General features: G+C 39.0%; 1 protein-coding gene across 1 annotated transcript in view; it reads left to right on the forward strand.

Annotated features, from left to right (window-relative positions):
- The window catches only part of Phex (phosphate regulating endopeptidase X-linked), a 208194-nt gene that overhangs the window by 73794 nt on the left and 114637 nt on the right, over positions 1-19763 (forward strand). The window contains exon 12 of the mRNA XM_051142004.1: positions 17719-17820. Within this exon, the coding sequence (XP_050997961.1) occupies positions 17719-17820 (102 nt within the window). The remainder of the gene's footprint in view (positions 1-17718; positions 17821-19763) is intronic.

A 19763-nucleotide genomic window follows, 5' to 3' on the forward strand; every position in this document is an offset into this window, starting at 1 on the left:
GTGAAGCTAGCTGCTCTGCACCTCTTCCATACAGCTTGGTGATTTTCTCTTTTTCAGGTAGCTTGCCTGGACTCTGTCTCCTTAGCAGCCTTTCCTGATTATGTAACCAGAGGGAGGGAAGGACCTAGTGTACCTAGTCAGTTTTAGGAACTTCTCCAGGTTTCTGAGTTGTTTACTTTTGAGTCCTAAGAAGCCTCCCTTTAAAATTTCCAGTCTTAACAGGCCCCATCTTGGTTTTTAGGAAAAATGCTGCAGTAAGCATAAGACTGAGCTGTCTCTTGAAGACATTGCTTTTTTTTTCTTTTGCAGAATGGCTGGCTTGTTATGTTAGTCTTTGAATTTTCTGAAGATCATCTATACTGTTTACCTTGGTGGCAGTGCCAATTCATATTTCAAGCAAAAGTGTACAAGGTTTCCTTATTTATTTTTGCATTTGTCTTTTTTGACTTTCACAGCAGTCATCTTAATAGGCATGAAGTACTATTTCACTCTGGTTTTGTTTTTTATTTCCCTGGCTAGTGACAGCTAGTACATTTTCATACATCTCTTGGGTATATGTATTTCTTTGGAAAATGTCTAGTCAGGTCTTTTGTTTCTATTTAGGTCATTATTATTGCTACTTTTGTTACTTGGAGTATATTTTTGAGTTGTAAGTTTGGATTTAGCCACTTTTGTGTGGATTTTCTCTGCATGAGTTACATTTTACCAATGGCAGTAAGCAAAATATCCATGTGTGATTCACTCATTAAGTACTGCAATAACAATCAGATATAAACATATAAGCATATCGAGTATGGGTAGGTTAGAACCATTGAGTGTAAAGGTAAAGACACAGAGTCTATTAAGCCATGGTGGTTCAAATGGTTGGTGATAATAGTGATTATAATAACAAATGGTGGGTATCCTATACTGGAGTTTATTATTAGCTACCACTAATATAAACACATTTTACTATCTTTGGAGAATTACTGTCAAGTTTGAGACCCTATTTTTTAAATAAACAGGCCTCTTCCAAACAGGTCCACTGAGAAAGGAATGCTTTGTTTTAAAATGCTCAGTATCCTTAAATGTTTTTGTTTGCTCTTTGGCCAGAGTAAATAAGTGGAAACCCTATCAAATAATTACAATGATATCACTAAAATCTCAAGAGGATATAAATACAATGCATGAATAAAAGAATCTGTATAGTTAGAGAGGTTTGGCAAACATATTTTAACTAATATGAAAAGTAGTAAAATTTATTTTTCTCAGTTTTGGTGCACATGTTCTCTTTTCGTGTCTCAGGGTATGACATTCTAAAATAAGTTGGTTTTGGCAATTTCTCCATTTATTTTGATATACACAAGGGTAGTATGTTAATTTTAAAGATATTCATCTCTTTTGCACAAAATTATTTGCCTTCCTTATGCCCAAAGTATTTGCCTTAGGGGATACTTAAGTTGGAAACTTGTAAGAAAAAAAAATCTGGCTTTTTATAGCCTTGTTTCAGGGATCCCATCCAAGAACCACCTGGAAACACTGATGCACTTGTAAAAATAAATCTGTATTATTAGCTACAGTCTAAAGAAAAAGAAAAACAGAAAGAGCCACATTCGAGCAAATTTCAGAAAGTCTAGTTTAGAGTGAAAGACTACAATTGTCTATTTACAAAGATGAGTTTGTTAAGCAAATGAATATGATCAGAAGGTTCAAAACTTCAGGTACTTCTGAAACCTTAGTGTGTGAACAAATCATATGGCCTTGTTAAAATGCAGAATCCCATTGCAAGATGGCAAACCCATTGCATTTTAATAAATGTTCCCTTTATTAAATGTTCAGTCTAGGGTCCCAATTTCTAACAAGTTCCCAGTTCATGCTGCTGCTGTTTCAGGTGCCCACACTTGGAGCAGCAAGTCCCTCACTGTAGTCACTAGAAAAGAATTATCACTCAAAGCAGAAGCCCCAGTGATTCACTGGAGCAGGTCAGACCACACCAGTTGACTTGGACAGCAATACTTTGTTTCCTCAAATGGTAATAGTAATGCTCCAGTTTTCAGTCCCTGAAAATCTCAGTGATTGAGATTGTGTCAAATCCTGTGCAAGGGCCTCTAGACTTGTGTCCTAAACCACTCCCCAAGCTATTTAATTTGCCCTTAAAAATTGTGTTTTTTTCCCCCTGAGATGCCTGTGCTTTACTGTTTCTTGAGCCTCTCCTTGGCAGGGTTGGCTTAATGGCCTCTGGTTGATAGCCTCTGACATTCCTGTTATCTTCTGTGGCTGAGAGGGAGCAAGCAATTCATTTCAAGGTTTCCTTTGTAGAGGGAAAGTGACTTCTTCCTCATGCCCTTCTGTTGCCATAGCTGTCTGCCTCTCACAACCCACTGATCTACTAGGGCTGTCTTCTTTTTCACTGGTGGTGAGGGATAATTACACATTACTGTTTTCTTATGGTTTTCCTTTTTTGTGTGTCATTTTTGTTGTGTTTGGTATTTTTTGAATAATTATTCTTTTTTGGTTCTTGTTTACTTATTTTTTTAAAAAAGTATTCATTCACTTTATATCCTGATTGCAGCCTCCCTCTCCTCCCAATTCTCCCCCCTCAAACCCCTCTCCCCCATTCTCCTCTCTCCTTCTCAAAGAAGAGGGAGCTCCCTCATGGATACCAACTCACCCTGGCACATTAAGCCCCTGCAGAACTAGGCACATCCTCTCCCACTGAGACCAGACAAGGCAGCCCTGTTAGGGGAATGGGATCCAAAGGGAGGCATCAGAGTCTAGGAGGGCCTCTACTCCAGTTATTGGGGTATCCACCTGAAGACCAACATGTACATCTGCTGCCTATGTGCAGGGGACCTAGGACAAGTCTATGCATGCTTTTTGGTTAGTAGTCCAGTCTCTGTGAGCTCCCATGTGTTCAGGTTATTTGACTCTGTAGGTCTTCTTGTGGTTTCCTAAGTGCAAGTATACCTGTAGGCAAAGTGACCTATTCCTTCATTCACAGAATTATGGAATTTTAGCCAATTTAATCAGCAGTGGGACAAACAGGATATAGGAAAAGAGTCTTTCAACACAGAGCCACCTAAAGAGGTAAGATAGAATAATCTGCCATGCAGAGAATGGGTCAGAACTGTTAGCTGCAGGTCTTGCTTGTACGTAAGGGTCTGACCAATGGAGTGAGGGAAAGATGGAGACTTGATATTTGTTGTCTTTGTGGTCTGCTGTAACACTATACAACAGAGCTAGGATATGAGCCATGTGTATAAGTTTAAATTTCCTAGGTATTATATTAAAACAGTAATGGGATGGGAAGGTGGCTCAATGGGTAAAGCTCTGTCCATGCTAGCCTGAGTTAAATAAAAATTTAGCATAACAGGAACAGGTGAAATTATTTTAATTTTAATACCTTAAGCCAATGTAAAAGATTGTTGTTTTAACATGTGTGCAGAGGCAGAGGTTGACATCAGGTATTTTCCTTTTTAGTGCTCTGTTTTACTTTTCTGAGAAAGAATCTCTCATTGTACCTAGAACCTAACTGATTTGGTAAAACTCCCTGGTTAGCAAGCCATGACTACCTAGTACTGGAATTTTAAGCACATACAGACACTTCTGGCTTTTTGCATGAGTTTTGGGAATGTGAACTCAGGTCCTCATACTTGCACAATGGGCGCTTTTAACGACTTAGCCATCTCCCTAGATTGTAATTACTACCTGAAGTGCATAGGGAAATATCTCTTAGATTCACGTTCATAGAGGTTAGATGAATATCCCTAGGAATTTAAGGAGTAAAAATGATTATCATGATATAATTAAATCTGGTAATGAAGATCATAGTAGCATCATTAACTGGGGCTTAGCCGTATGTACTCTTCTAAGCACATTCCAGATGTGGAACCATTTATATTGACCTTGTGATTGTTAGTGTTTACTTTTCAAGTTGACAAAACTGAGGCTTAGAGAGTATACATAAATTCCCAGAGGCTATATCATATAGCATGAAAATTGCTTATGTTCGGTATAAGTCCAGTTACTCTGGCTTATGCTCATGTTCCACTATGAGTTAGTTTTCTGTTAACTATAATTAACTTCTTAAATAATAATTAGCTTACATAATACAAATGTCATAAAAAAGAAACTTGTTCATAGTTGTGATATTTCCAGTCTGAGATGAAGTGGCCCTATTGTTTTTTGGCCTGTGACAATACAACTTCTCATTGTAGATACATGTGGTATAACACAACCCTTACTTCATGGACAGGGAGTGAAAGGTTATAGGAGGAGGAGGAGGAGGAGGAGGGAAGTACTGGGACCCAGTGAGTTAAGTATCTCCCACTAGGTCCCATACCTCAAAGGCTTTACCATGTTTGGATAGCACCATCTTGAGGGCAAGGTTTTGCAACACCAACCTTTGAGGCCATTTAAGAGCCAGCCTAGGACACATTTCCCAGCTTCTCTCTGAAAAACACACACATCATCATCAATTTTATGACTAGAATGAGGAACTCAGAGATTTCACAATGGCCTTTTCTGTAGTTAATTCAAACTTGTTAGGAACACACTCTAATACTAAGATAGAAAAGCAAAACGCACCCACTTCCTATTTTTTAGATTTTTAGAGATGGGAAACAAAAGAGGTATTGTTTCTAGCACTTCAACATTTAAAAAAAAAAGGCAGTGAAACTTCACTCAAATCCAACCAGTTGAATTCCATTTTTTGTGTTCATATGATTCTCAAAAGAAAGAGGTACACAATAAGAGACAAGAGAGTCATCAAAGCTTTGATGTAAAACAGCATGGTAGGAATGTGTTTTGGCTCAGTGTGCAAACTAAGCTCCATTTCCAGTATTTTCTACATATATAATTCTAAGGAGTGATCTCTGATATTTGGAATGGTGACCCAAGACTGTGCTTTTCAAAACTTTTTTTAAATTAATGTTTACCATTCTTTAGTTACTAAGCAGAAATGTGGACACATATTAATTAACAATATGTTTATTGTGTTGACTTTAAAAATATTTATTTATTTATTATTATGTATAGAATGCTCTGCCAGCATGCACACCTGTGGGCCAGAAGAAGGCATCAGATCACATTATAGATGATTGTGAGCCACCATGTGGTTGCTGGGAATTGAACTCTGGAACTCCAGAAGGAAGAATAGTCAGTGCTCTTAACCTCTGAGCCATCTCTCCAGCCCTGTGTTGACTTTATAAAAGTTTTTTTTTTTTACTTGAAAATTTACTAGTTTCTAGAAAATTCAGTAAAGTTGGAATTCCCATGTGAACATTTTGGCTGAGTTTTTTTTTTTTATCATATTTTGTTTTATTTCATTGTACACACAATGTACTCAAACAACTTAACTTTATTTAGGTTTCTCACCTCCACCAGTAGGTGTTTTTTGCTATATCCTCACATTTTCTGTTTTTGGTATACAAACAATCCCATTAAAGGAAAACAACAACAACCATGCCAACAACAGATTATGATGCTTAGTTTTCTAACCTTTTTTTTCCTTTTTTATTTATTTTATTTTATTTTTTTTAATTTTATTTTATTAATTTATTCATATTACATCTCAATGGTTATCCCCTCCCTTGTATCCTCCCATTTCTCCCTCCTTCCCACTTTCCCCTTACTCTCCTCCCCTATGACTGTGACTGAGGGGGACTTCCCTCCCCCTGTATATGCTCATAGGGTATCAAGTCTCTTCTTGGTAGCCTGCTATCCTTCCTCTGAGTGCCACCAGGTCTCCCCTCAGTAGAAGAATGGATGAAGAAACTGTGGTACATTAACCTTCTTTTTCTTTTTGAAAAGTTAAGTTTTGTTTATGTGTATGTGTATGAGCCTGTTTGAGTCTATGTGTATAATATGTGTACAGGAGTCTGTGGGGGCTGGAAGAGAGGCTATGAGATTCCCTAGGATTGGAGTTACAGGCTGTTATGAACCACCAAAGCTAGATCCTCCACAAGAACAGCTAAGCACTGTTAACTGCTAAATCAATCTCTGAAGCCCCAGAACAGCAAAAAGATTTTCTTTAGGATTACTACAATAGGTATCAACTCTCTTGCAATAGGAAAAAGAGCTTACATTCAGCCATGACTGTTAGTAAAGAAACCAGGAGCTTTGTAGCCAATTAGCAGATCGAGAGAGCCATTGGATGGCAAAGTACTGAGAGGAAACATGGAGAGAAGGGAAATTTTTGTTAATCAAACTCATTCTTGCCACAAGTAGGCCAAGGTAATCAGATATTAAGCATAGGAAATGAAGGATTTGATCTAATATTCAGAGTAATGAGACATCAAAAATTGAAAATTTCTTCTAACTCTATTGAGTTAGAAGTTGGCAAGATAGGTCTGGTGAGCATAGGATGGGCATGGGGACTAGGGAGGAGGGCAATGTCAAGATTCAGCTGAAACAAAAAAGGGCTCACGGGAGACTGACTAAAGTTTAATCAAAGGGAGAATCTTTATCAGCTCTTAGATGAAAGCAAATGGACTCATTAGATACTAAAACATTATATATACAGAAAGTGGATCTATTATTAGAAGAGGAATATGAATTAAGTTACTGCTTAGAAGAGTTCTTCACTTCTTGTACTCTAGAAGTCCCCTCCTCCAGCTCCAACTTTATGTTCTCCTAGTAAAGCCATAGATGACCTGCCAGTGATTACAGTGTCTTCTATTTGTCTGATAAACTCTATATGAGCAATTCTGGTGTAATTCTTACCCTAAGAAAGGAATTCTCCTCCCACCTCATACTGCTTCAACTGGTGTTGAAGACTTAAATACCCACATGGGTCCAATTGCAGTGGTAAATTTGAACTTGAAACCTCCATATACCAGGAGCTCACCCCATCAGTGAGCCAAGATAATTGCATTGATGCGCTGCCATTAATATTCCTTAAGTTCTTCAATTCCCTTGCTCACCGTTTCCCTCAGTGATTGAGTAAATGAGATGTAACTGCAACGTTGATGGCAGAAGTCACCTGAAAGTCAGTGTCATGCATTACAGCACTGCCCTTATTATACTTAGTGGTTCTTTGTTCGCTACATATGCAGATACTCATGAGAGTTGCTCTCAATGATCATTATCCAGAAAAATTTCTTTTGGACACAAGTCATGTGTAGAATAGATACTCTGACAACTGAGTGTCCTTATTTAGTCCATCTAGTAAATAGCACTAGCTATCAACAGGGTCAATTTCTAGAGAAACTCTGCTGAAGTAGGGAAATGAAATGATTTGGGTTTTAGAATATTAACCTCGTATAGAAATTACATCTAATTTTCTACAAAGTCACATTAGTATCTCAAAACCAGTATCGAATTTTACCAATTTCAGAAAATTAGTTAACCTCTTTCTACACACATCTGTTGCTAGAGGAATGCAATGTGACAAACTCTCACAAAATCAAACTGGCATTTAGCAATATGCAATGACTGCTGATGCATCTGGAGTCCATGGTGGTCCCCTCTACAGATCTGCTGATTTTGGCTGCACTTGCACAAATGTCTGGGGGTTGGCCCATCAAGATTAGTTTTGGCAAAAGTGACTGGGACAACTAGGCCCGACACCATATGTCTTACTTCTATCATCTGGCTAGACTGGGCATGCACCCATGGTGATGGCAGAGGTGCAAGTGAGAAAGCAGAAACATGTGAGGTCTCCTAGGGCTCAGGCTCAGAACTGGCATGAATGTTGGGATGCTCAATCTTCATTGTCCTTTTGTACACCTGAAGGCCACAAGAGGGTGTCAGATCTCATTACAAATGGTTGTGAGCCACCATGTGGTTGCTGGGAATTTAACTCAGGACCCCTGGAAGAGCAGTCAGTGCTCTTAACTTCTGAGCCATCTCTCTAGCCCATAAAAATCTTTTTAATGCCATTGGCTTGGCCACATCCCAAAAGCTGCCCTATCATTTAACATTAGTTTGGCTCATAGAGGAATCTCAAGAAACTACTCAAGGAGCCAAATATAAGTTTCTTTAAAAAAACAGATCTAGGTTTCACAACTCTATGGAATGAATCTTGTTGCAGTAAATATTCTTAGACCTCAGTGTTGACAAATCACTTATGCAATCTTTGGTAAAATGACATCCAGCAAAAGAAGTAATTTAGAAAGCTCAGTGGGAATTCTTTTGAAATAAGTATGGACATTATTCTTGGCTTTGGCCTTGAATATGCTGCCATGATTATGACACATCTGGCCCACTTTTCACATTTGTTTTCTACATGTTGGAGAGCATTGGACAGTGTTGCTTTTGACACATTTTATTGGTCACCATCTGGACAAGCAAATTGGATCATACCTATGCAGTGCAAAAGCCTGGTACTTGAGATTCGTTTACTGCAAGAAAGTATTTGTGCCTTAATAAGATCTGAATATTGAAAACAGGCAAACATAGTTACTTGCTGGAGGAAAGGGTGTAGTTACCATAGCTGAGTCCAAGAGCTGAGACATTATGATGACATGGTTAACTTGTAAATATTATTTTGGTTTCTCATCCATTTCCTTTGAGAGTGGCAAAGTGGCAAACAGGACATGATGAATTATAAGATAAGAAAGATCTTATATGTTCATATTTGGTGAAAAGGATATTTTTCTTGTTCCTAGACCAGTTTTAAAGATGTGTGGCTTTTGATGAAAGGACTTGCTAAAGTCTTATGCCACTAGTCTAACATGCTTTATAGCATTATTTGAGCCTAAATAATGGGACATTCTTTTTTTCCAACATGTTTTATGGCTACGGAATTTTGCTAATCCAGTCAATATGATATGATTTATTCTCTCACTTGGCTGCCAAAAACCTCAGCAATTCTGTCCTTACTTTTTTCTTTTTTTGGCTTAACCACTTGTTCTGCCATTGTAAGTCCATTCTTTACCTATTTCAAAGCCATTATTATACTTTTATTAGAAGCTTATTCAAACTCATTTATATAAATATTTATAGCCAAATAATTCAATGAATATATAATATTTATAAATTGATTTAATGTCTATATTTCTAGTAAAATGACAATTGCCCTTTCCTGAGAATATAGCCTTTTTTTGTTAACTACAAACATTAATAGTGCTGTCCATTCTTCCCTTCCACTAATCAAGTCGTTTGAAGTAGAGGAATCTGACTCTGTTCTACATCAATGAGAGAAAGAGAGAGGGGAGAGGGAGGGTGGGGAGGGAGAGCGAGAAGGGGGAGGGAGGGAGGGAGGGAAAGAGAGAGTATACTAATCTTAGCCATTTGTCAAATGTAATGTTGATACCATCAATTTAAAAGTAGGCTAGGCTAATATACCACGTTATCTGTTTTTCAGTAAAGTTTGCATTTGGCTACAGGCTATATCCATTCCAGAGACATTTGCTGTGGACTTTCCCACTAATGTAAAGATGAATTTGCTATCCATTGATGAATTCTATAGATGAATTCAGTTCTGAATCACTCAATTAGAATAGGTCTGTTTAAAAAATAGCTATATAAAAAAAGAAATGTCATGTATTTTCCCTCTTTTGAAGTCCATATTATTAAATCTCTTGGTTATATTTGGGAAGTCACATACTATCTGCAAGAGAGTTTGATATTTTCCCTTTACCAAATAATTATTATAGATTTGTATACATGAAAAACATTTGATTCAGTTTTAGTTTCTTGTTGAGTATCTAGAAGCATTTTTCACTTTTAACAAAATTCTCAGTATGATGGTTTAGCATTTATGCACAAGCTGCACCAATCAAATCTAGCTTCTCATGTCCTAGTCCCTTTTACTTTCAAGTTGACTTATTAGTTTTTAATGTCCACATGTGGTATACCACTTCATCCTCAGCATTTTTAAATAATACTAGCCATTGTAGCTGGGTGAGATGATACTGTGCCTATGATCTCCACTTCCCCAAAGGCTAATTACACTGAGTGGTCTTCTTCTATAAGCTTCTTGGCCGTTTGTATTTCTTCTTTTGAGACATGTCTATTCAGATCATTTGCCCATTTTAACATTGGATTCTTTGGGGTTTGTTTTTGTATTAATTTTAATACTTCATATGGTTAGGATATTAATACTTGGTGGGATGACTAGTTCACAGATATTTTCTTCTATTTACTAGGTTGGTTCTTCATTTCATTCCTTTAGTAGCACAGAGAGTTTCTAGTTTGATAAATTCCAATCCCATAGTTTTGCTTTTATTTCCTGTCCTCTGGGGATCATATTTTTTAAAAAAATCACCGTCTATACCAATGTTTGGAACTGGTTTCTCAGTTTTCTTCTAGTAGCTTCTTGGATCTATTTTGAATTTATTTATTTATTTATTTTTTGTACAAGGTGAGAGACAGGGATCTAACTCAATAGTATACATATGAATATCCAGTTTTCCCAGTACCATTTTTTTTATTGAGGAGGAAAATGTATATTTTTTGCCTTTTGGTGAGAATCAGTTGGCTGTAGATGCATGGGTTTATTTCTGGCATTCCTGTTCTGTTCCACTGGCTTGTGTATCTGTTCTCATGCCAATACCATGCTGTTTTGCTTATGCCTTTGTAGTATGTCTCAAAATTAGATACTGTGATGCCTTCAGTTTTGCTCTTTTTTTGCCCAAGATTGCTTGGGCTATTTGGGGTCTTCTATGCTTCTGTATTGATTTCAGGATGGTTTTTGCTAGTTTTGTTTAAAAAAAAAAGGTATTTTCCCCAGAAGGTGCTTTGAATTTGTGTATCTCTTTGACTAATAAGGACGTTTTAACAATATTAATTATACCTCTCATGAAAATGTGAGGTCCTTCTGAATTTTACATTCCCTTCTTTCCTTAAACACAGATCTATACTTTTCATTGTAGAGGTGTTTTACTTCCTATGCTAATCCAGTCCTACATATTCTAATTTTTAGCTATTGTGAATGTATTTGCTTTTACATTTTCTTTTTCATCAATTTTATTGGGATATAATGTTTCAGTTTCCTGCATTTATTTTGTATCTTGTACCATTAATGAATTATCATTTTATAAGTCATTTGATGCAGTTTTTAGGCTTTTCTGTACACAGGTTAATATAACCTATAAACAGGGTGTTTTTATTTCCTTTCCTGTTTGTATGCCTTCTATTTCTTGATATTGCCTAGTTTCTCTAGTTAAAACTTCCAGTAGAGAGTTTAAAAAGCATGAAGTGATGAGTTTGTTTTTACTAAGTATCCACTCCATGTCAGTATTAATTATAGATAATTATGGATATAAGATATAAAGTCATCATGTAAAAATCATATATGACTTATGAAATCATAAAAGTTGCAGAAAATTGAATTTGCAAGATACTTGTTGTCTTTCTTACATGTATCTACAATCTCATTTGATCTATGTCATGGTTCTTCTCAAAAATCCTAGATATTGTTAGGGAGACTAAAGAAATATAAACGGAAACACAATAATGCACCATATATACTCATATTGTTCTGATTATAGGCCTGATAGGAACTCCAAGAGCGTATTGAAACATCAGGATGAGATTCATGGGTGAGAGTAAGGCTTTGGATTAGTTTTATAGGATTTCTCCATATCCAGAAGCAAAGAGTGGAAGGGAACTATATCCATTCATGGGGTGAACTGAATCCCCTGACCATAAAACACTGTTGGCACACGATTTTAAATCAGTGTGTGTGTGTGTGTGGGAAAAAGGTGAGAAGAAAGAGGAAGGAGAGTGGGAAGGACACAATAGGAGAGTCTCATTTTGGCCGGGCGTGGTGGCGCATGCCTTTAATCCCAGCACTTGGGAGGCAGAAGCAGGTGGATTGCTGTGAGTTCGAGGCCAGCCTGGTCTGCAAAGTGAGTCTAGGACAGCCAAAGCTACATAGAGAAACCTTGTCTCAGAAAATAAAAATAAACAAACAAAAAAAGCTCAGGATGGAAGAATAACGTGGATATAGATACACATGTGACTTTCTATTGTCTGATATAGGACATTATGACCCAAATCATGGGGTGCAAAAAATGAGGAGAGTCTACTTTTATTTTTTTTAATTTTTTTAAAAATTATCATAGTTAAGGAAGAGAACTAACCACTGCCGTAGAGTAGCCAAATGACCTGTTTTTTCAGTGTTGATTGAGAAATTCTGAAACAAACAGATGCTTTACCTGGAGGGCCCTTAACCCGAATGTTACAAATTTTATCATAGTAATGTTTTAGTTAATTCTTGTATGTTACAGTTACATTGTGGTCTTTGGCTCTAAATAAGCATTTTGTGTGGATAACTTAACCTGCTGACTCCTAGTTTAAGTGATTTCCATTAATGCTATATGATGGCTCTTGGGGCACTAGGTCAAGGTTTGGTGAAGAAATATGATTTATCTTTCTTCCCATATTTAAAAATTACATCAGGCTTTTGTGTCTCAGAGTGTACAGTTTAACTTAAGGCACTGTTATTGTGTGAGTTCATAGACTAGTCCAAAGATAAAAATCAAAAGTGTTCTGTGATTTATCTTCCTGGTTCCAACATGGTAAAATCATTATCTTGTTTGCATTGGCATGCTGACCAATGTCTTTAATCACAATCAAAGATTTCTCTTGTTCTGGAAGTCTGTTGTCTGTTAGGGAAGTGGTGTATCATGTCACAGAAAATAAATTCATCAAGTGGGCGGAGAGAGAGAGAGAGAGAGAGAGAGAGAGAGAGAGAGAGAGAGAGAGAGAGAGAGAGAGAGAGAGAGAGAGAGAGACAGAGAGAGAGGGGGAGGCACACAGACAGACAGACACAGAGACATAGAGACAGAGAGAGACAGAGAGAAAGAGACAGAGAGAGACAGAGACAGAGAGACAGAGAGAGACAGAGAGACAGAGAGAGAGAGAAAGAGAGAGAGACACACACAGAGAGAGACACAGATAGATAGATAGATAGGGATAGGGATAGAGAGAGAGAGAGAGAGAGAGAGAGAGAGAGAGAGAGAGAGAGAGAGAGAGAGAGAGAGAGAGAGAGAGAGAGGTGTTCTCAAGGACAAAGAAGGACCAACTGTGGCAAGAAGTGAAGTGATTTACTTACATTTTGACATAAATGAGAGTCACAAAGAGAGTGAGTCATCAAAGTATTGATTTAGGGAAGACGAGTGGGAGGGGGAGAAGAAATGCTACAGATGAGTAAACTATTTGTCATTCTTCATTCAGACAATGAGCTGAAATCCATTTGCCTCAGTGTAGTCCCACTTGAAATGCCAATCAGCAGGTTGCAAAGAGCTTGAAAAACCTGTGGAAAATCTATTCTTAAGCCTTTAATACATTTGATAGCTGTTATAATGCCTAGGAATAGCCAAGGCAGCTCCTCTGAAACCAGGCTGCTTAGCCTGATTTTATTAGTGTGTACTTCATTAAAATGCCACTGAAGACAATTGGGCTAAAGTGACCTCAAGATTCATTGTGGGAGTCTAAAAAAATCAAAATAAGCAACAACAAAACAACCAAAAAAAACTAATTGCCAAAGATCTTTTTGGCTTGGGCAGTGCTTATTTTATTTTACTTGATTGATTAAAATGAAACGAAACATTAGTTTTATGCCTCTTACTCCAAATAAATATTTCCTTGGGAGTGGTCAGCTCTTTACCAAGTTGTTAGATACGTCCCATTACTGCTACATGCTGGCCAGAGTATTAAGAGGAGACCTTTTATTTATTTTTTCTCCTTTGTTTGCTACGTGAGATTCCTTTCCTCCTATGTGTGCTCATGTTGTCAGGATGTATATGGCCGTGTGTGAAGTGATGGAACTTTTTTTATTTTTAAAAGAGAAATGCTTGTTTTATATCTCAACATGATTTTACAAAGAAAAGATGTGATTGTATGCCCTCTTATCTGGAGATTCTTGTGACATTTTGTGGTTTCTTCCTCTCATAATCCTGCCTCACATCTAAGAGGATTTTTTTCTGCATAGCCTTTGGATCCCACCTCACACTCTGTCCTCTCAGAAACCTTTGATGGCCTTTGGTGTAGTTTCAGCCTTTTCCTTCTCAATGTGTCCTTCGGTAATGGAATACAGAGAGTTCACACACCCAGGAGCAGCAATGCCAACAAAAGCATACCTCCTCTACTGGGTTCTACAATTTGGCTGTCTAGATGTCCATGCACTCTTCATCACACCAGTGTTCTCTCTCCTAATATTTCCATCTTAGAGAATGCCAGCCCTATACACTGCATTGTCCCTGCTTGTAACCTGGGAACTATCCATTGCCCTGATTTTCTCACCTTGCCACATGCCATTAATCATCTAGTTCCATTTCTTTGCTTACTAAATATGTTAACTCTCCTCACTTCTTTCCATCCCTGGTATCCCTCCCTGATTTGGGAATATGGCCTTGCTCTTTCTGCCTGCAGGTAATATGCTAGATTGATGAGCTTATCAAGATTTGGGGGTGCTAAGTACGGAATAAGCAAAAGATCTAGCCAATGAACAGTACATTCTCCACAGTTGAGTGGAATGGAGAGGGGATCTGACTTTCACATGAACTCTGGTGCCTCATATTTGACCATGTCCCCTGAATGGGGAGACCTGGTGGCACTCAGAGGAAGGATAGCAGGCTACCAAGAAGACACTTGATACCCTATGATCATAGACAGGAGGAAGAGGTCTCCCTCAGTCACAGTCATAGGGGAGGGGAGTAAGGGGAAAATGGGAGGGAGGGAGGAATGGGAGGATACAAGGGAGGGGCTAACCATGAGATGTAATATGAATAAATTAATAAAATAAAATTTAAAAAAGACGTAATCTCTGGGAGGCTCTGTGTAATTTCTGTACCCCTTCTTGTTGGACTTTCTGTTAGAAATGGTCACTTCTGCGTCTGATTGTAGAAAGTAACTAATTACCTTCTACTTTCTTGTCAGTTTCCTTTGATTCATGGCAGGAAAATCTTGGTGACTTCTAGAAGCTGTGTACCCACGTTTGTCATCTAGGGTCTGTGGTCAAGGCCTGTCTCTGGCCTTCATTAGCTCTCTGAGTTTACATAGACCATCAACTTTTAATGTCCTTGTTTATAAAATTAGTGGCTTCCTGAAACTGTCATGGAGTTTAACCGTCTGTACACAGAACTCACCTGTGGAGTCTTTAAAACTCCCGCTACCCAGACTGAACCTTAGGCCAATGACACCAGTATTCTGATGCCTGGGCCCTAAGATTATTTATTTTTAAATCACTTTTTTGGTCAGGACTTTTAAGTTCTTCCCACAACAAGATTGCAATGTGCAGGTGAAGTGGGGAACTATGACTTAATGATTTTAAAGAGACTTGTCCTTCTGTCATTTTGTGTTCTTGTCATGCTTGCATCCCAAGTTGAGCTTTCTGTTTCTTTTGGTGTTTTTACTAAGTTGAGAAGAAATAGCTGTGAAGCTCCCCCTTTTCCATCTGCTGTTTGTTCTTATTTACATACGATGGAACCCAGCCCACTGATTTACAGCTCTGGTTCCCTTACAACTGTTATTGAACTGAAAACATAGCTGAAAACTTATTAAACAGAGAGAAATTATTTTGAATGAATTTTATGCTGACAATTCCTTATAGAACAAAGATGATGTTTAGAAAGAACATGAACAATTGATTTATAGCTCCATAATCTTAAAAGTAAATATATTCCTGGGTCTGTTCTTTATTGGATATCCAGTTAAGGAAGCCAAGGCAATTGTGCAGGTGAATAGGATTATGAGGTATGCATCTATGCATCTGTACACAACAGGGTCTCCTCCAACCCCTGCATCAACATCTCTCTTCCTCCAGTCTCTTCATAACTGTTATGGCCCAGCAGAAGTTGTCAGGAAAGCAAATGTGTCCTCAACATGGATGCAATCTCATTTCTCTGCCCCCCCCACTGCCGCCCCCATTTATTTATTTACTTAATCATTTTACAGCCTGATTCCAGGCCCCTCCCTCCTCTCCTCCCAGTCCCACCCTCATGCCCCACTCTCCCTGCTCCTTCTTCTTTCTTCACAGAGAAGGGGAGGCATCCAAGGGGTACCAACCCACCCTGGCATCTTAGGTCACAGCAGGACCAAGCACATCCTTTCCCACTGAGGCCAGACAAGGCAGCCCAGGTAGGGGAAAGGGATCCAAAGGCAGGCAACAGAGTCAGAGATAGCCCCTATTCCCATTGTTAGGGGACCCACAGGTTGATCACATTGAACATCTTCTACATATGTGTAGGGGGTCTAGGACCAGCCCATGCTTCCCTTTTCGATGTTGGTTCAGTCTCTGTGAGCCCCCATGGGCCCAGGTTAGTTTCCTCTGTAGATCTTCTCTTGGTTTTCTTGACCCCCCCACCCCGGCTCTCTCAATCTTTCCTCCCACTCTTTCACAAAACTCCCTGAGCTTATTGCTTGGCTGTGGCTCTCAGCATCTGTTTTCCATCAGTTGCTGGATGAAGTGTCTCAGAAGGCAGCTATGCTAGTCTCCTGCCTGCAAGCATAGCAGAGTATCATTAATAGTATCAGTGGTTGGCTCTCTCCCATGGGATGGGTTGGGCCAATCTTTGGCTGGCAATTTCCCTCAAGTCTCTGCTCCATTTTTATCCCTACACTTCTTGTAGGCAAGACAGACCCAGTTTTATGGGTGTGTTGGTGTCCCTCTCCTTTCACTGAAAGTCCCACTTGGCTATAGGTGGGCTACTTCAGGCTCCATATCCCCTGATGCTACAAGGCTCAGCTAGGATCACCATCATGGACTCTCAGGAGCCTTCTCTGTCACAGAGATGTCCCCTCATCACCAATTTCCATTTACTTTCCTGGTACTCTCCCCTTCCCCCACTCTCCCCACATCTGTTCCCCACTTCTACTCCCCTCCCTACCTCTTCTCCCACCTAGTTCCCTCCCTCCATCTACTTCAGGTGTCTATTTTATTTTCTCTTCTGAGTGAGATTTAAGCATCCTCCCTCGGGCCCTCCTTGTTACTTAGCTTCTTTAGGTCTGTGCATGGTTATCCTGTACTTTAATGGCTAATATCCACTTATAAGTGAGTACATACCATGTGTGTTGTAGGCTTTTCAGAAAACTTCCTTCCTATGGATGCTGCCTTGTACCCAGCATTCTAGATCTGAAATAAGACTTTGCTGGGTTGCAAAGGGAGGAAAGCAGCAGAAAAGTAATAGGCGATGACTAAGCATTTGTTTCACTACTGGCACTGAATTTAGAGATATTTAAGGATTTTTTTCAGGGGGGTCTTAATATTAATCTGATTCATGTGGGCACGATGTCTTTTGGGGTGCTGTATTTCCCTGCATGATTCTCTTTTTAACAACATCTCTTTCGGTTGTTGCTCTTTTTCTTGGCAATACCTATCTGAAATACACAGTCTGTGTTTTTGCTTGGCACTCTCAGATTCTGATAAACCTGTGTGTGTGTGTGTGTGTGTGTGTGTGTGTGTGTGTGTGTGTGTGTGTGTGTGTGTATGTGTGTGTATAGTACTGGGGATAGAACCCAGGGCCTTGCACTTGTTAGGGATATACTTCACCATTAAGTTACATTCTTAAGTTATTGAAATTGGTTGTTACCTTGATGAAAATGGAGCTATTTAATAGCTACATACAGGTAAGTAATTGGTGAGTTTCCCACCACCACCTTGCATCATCTGTTCACAGATGTTCCCCTCTCCAAAAAATGTCAGAGCATAGAATTGAACTGAAACCTCCCCTCCTCCACTCCAATTTTGAACTTTGAAGCAGTTTTCTTGCAACCTGCTTCAAATCAAGGAATCCTTGTTTGAAGATTCTGGCTTTGATGCAGCTTCTTTGGTATTTTTTTTTTTTATAGATGGAAGAATTGATTGAGGGAGTTCGCTGGGCCTTTATTGACATGCTGGAGAAAGAAAATGAATGGATGGATGCAGGGACAAAAAGGAAAGCCCAAGAAAAGGTAAGGATTTCTTTTGATGGGAAAAATAACCTGACTTACTGTTTAATGGATTTTCATGCTTGACATTGACTATACATCTGATTTTTTTATTGACTGAGCTGTTGGCTCCAAATGACCCCAGAGGTAGGTGTGTGCTTTTGAATGAACACATAGATTTCATCACCAGGAGGTAATAGAAAATAAGATCTGACTTGTTCTTTCTCTAACTGCATTTTCAAATGCCATGTAATTCAGACTTTGCTTCAGTCCTAATTGCTGTCTGTAAAAGCCACATGGCTTACTGCCTAGTGAATTTTTCTATAAACAATGATTGGATATGGCAGAATGTAGAGCAGTGGGGAGCCATGGGAAACAACTGGCAAAAGGGCCCTCAAGTTGCAAAGAAGAAAAACCCATATTGACCATGTGTCTTCTCCATTTGTGCATGATGGGTGCAAATGTCCTGAGGCAAATCTCTCCTGTAGTAAGGCACATCTACTTCCTAACCCATCATATTCCACAAATGGCCCAAAGAGAATGCTTATAACCTATAAATGAATGAGAGACCATTGTGGAGTAAAACAAAAGTAATTTCTGACACAAGTGGATACTTGTGAAGCTCAGCAAAAACATTCTCTGGTGCTGGTCTGGCCTGCCAGGGTTCGATTAAAGCTCGGGAGGAGAATTAACCAGTATGAAGAAGAGAACACAAGACATGAAGAAATGGGGGCAAGTCTGGATTCTTATCAAACCCCGTTTATTGAAAAATTTTACAAAGTTTTTATAGGCACGGGGGCATGGGTATTCGTGTAAGTGAGGGTTGCTATGGATACCTAACTCTGGAATGCTCCAGCAGGTATCTACCTTTACAGCTGCTATAATCACAGAAGAGGGAGAAATTCCAGAGAGAAAGGGAAGTTGTAAAAGATCTGGTTAGTCAGGAAAAGGTTCCCGGAACTGCTGCTCGCAGGCAGCTGGCCTTTAATCTGATTTTACCAGTAGTCTTACTGGAAAAGCTAGTTTATAGCCAGAAAGGAGTAGCTCTTACTATGAGCTCGGGGGTCTTAGAATGATCGTCCCCCACAATAAACCACAACAGATGTCTAACTGCTGAACCACGACAGAGTCAGCTGGTTTCTGGTAAGTGACAGACTGCTGGAGAAATAGGAACCTATAGGTGTAGGCTCTGATAAGATGGCTGAACACTGGCCATATGGCCTACTGTCCCCAACATGGTGCTATGCAACAAGACAAAGGAATAAAGAGAGAAATTCTGAATAGCTATATTGTCCATCTTGAACTGGAGATGTTCAGTTAGATCTTGAACTCAAAAGGGCAGGGCCGGAGTGTACCCTTACTGTACTTTCCTTGGTTGCCACTCTGTAACTGAGAGGCTCTAAAATAGGGAATATTTCGTTTTTGAGGAGGTTTTGTAACCTTCCTGATGATAGCAGTAACCCATGGGACACGGACATGTAATAGCCTTCTGGGCACCTCCCTAGCAATGACTGCTTTAGTGTATCAGGTTGGAGGTCTATGCATTTGTGATTTTAGCCACACTGTTCTTTGAGTATTATCACTAGACACACTGCTTTGAGTCATTCCTTGCACCATATTTTTGCCTTATAGTCAGGAAACAAGGAGGTTCTCACTGTAGGGCTGCTTAGCCTTCTTGAAATGTAATTTCTGCGTAGTCCCATAGCTTCTGGTAAAGAACTGTTCTTACTCTCAAAATGGAGATGTCTTGCCATAGATGTTGTAGTTGACAGGAATGAGAAAGCAGATTGGTATTTACAGTGAAGAAAGACCTTGAACAGTATTGGTGGTGGTGATGGAAGAGGACAGTGAGTAATTTTGAATTAATTTTTCTTCCTCCAAGATCTGTCAAAGCTCTTTTAGGTCATGTATGGCACAGGCTGGAGGAGGCAAGAACACAGGGACTGTGGGGGGACACTCTCCATATA

The sequence above is a fragment of the Acomys russatus genome, chromosome X (genome assembly GCF_903995435.1).
Source record: "Acomys russatus chromosome X, mAcoRus1.1, whole genome shotgun sequence".
NCBI lineage: Eukaryota > Metazoa > Chordata > Mammalia > Rodentia > Muridae > Acomys > Acomys russatus.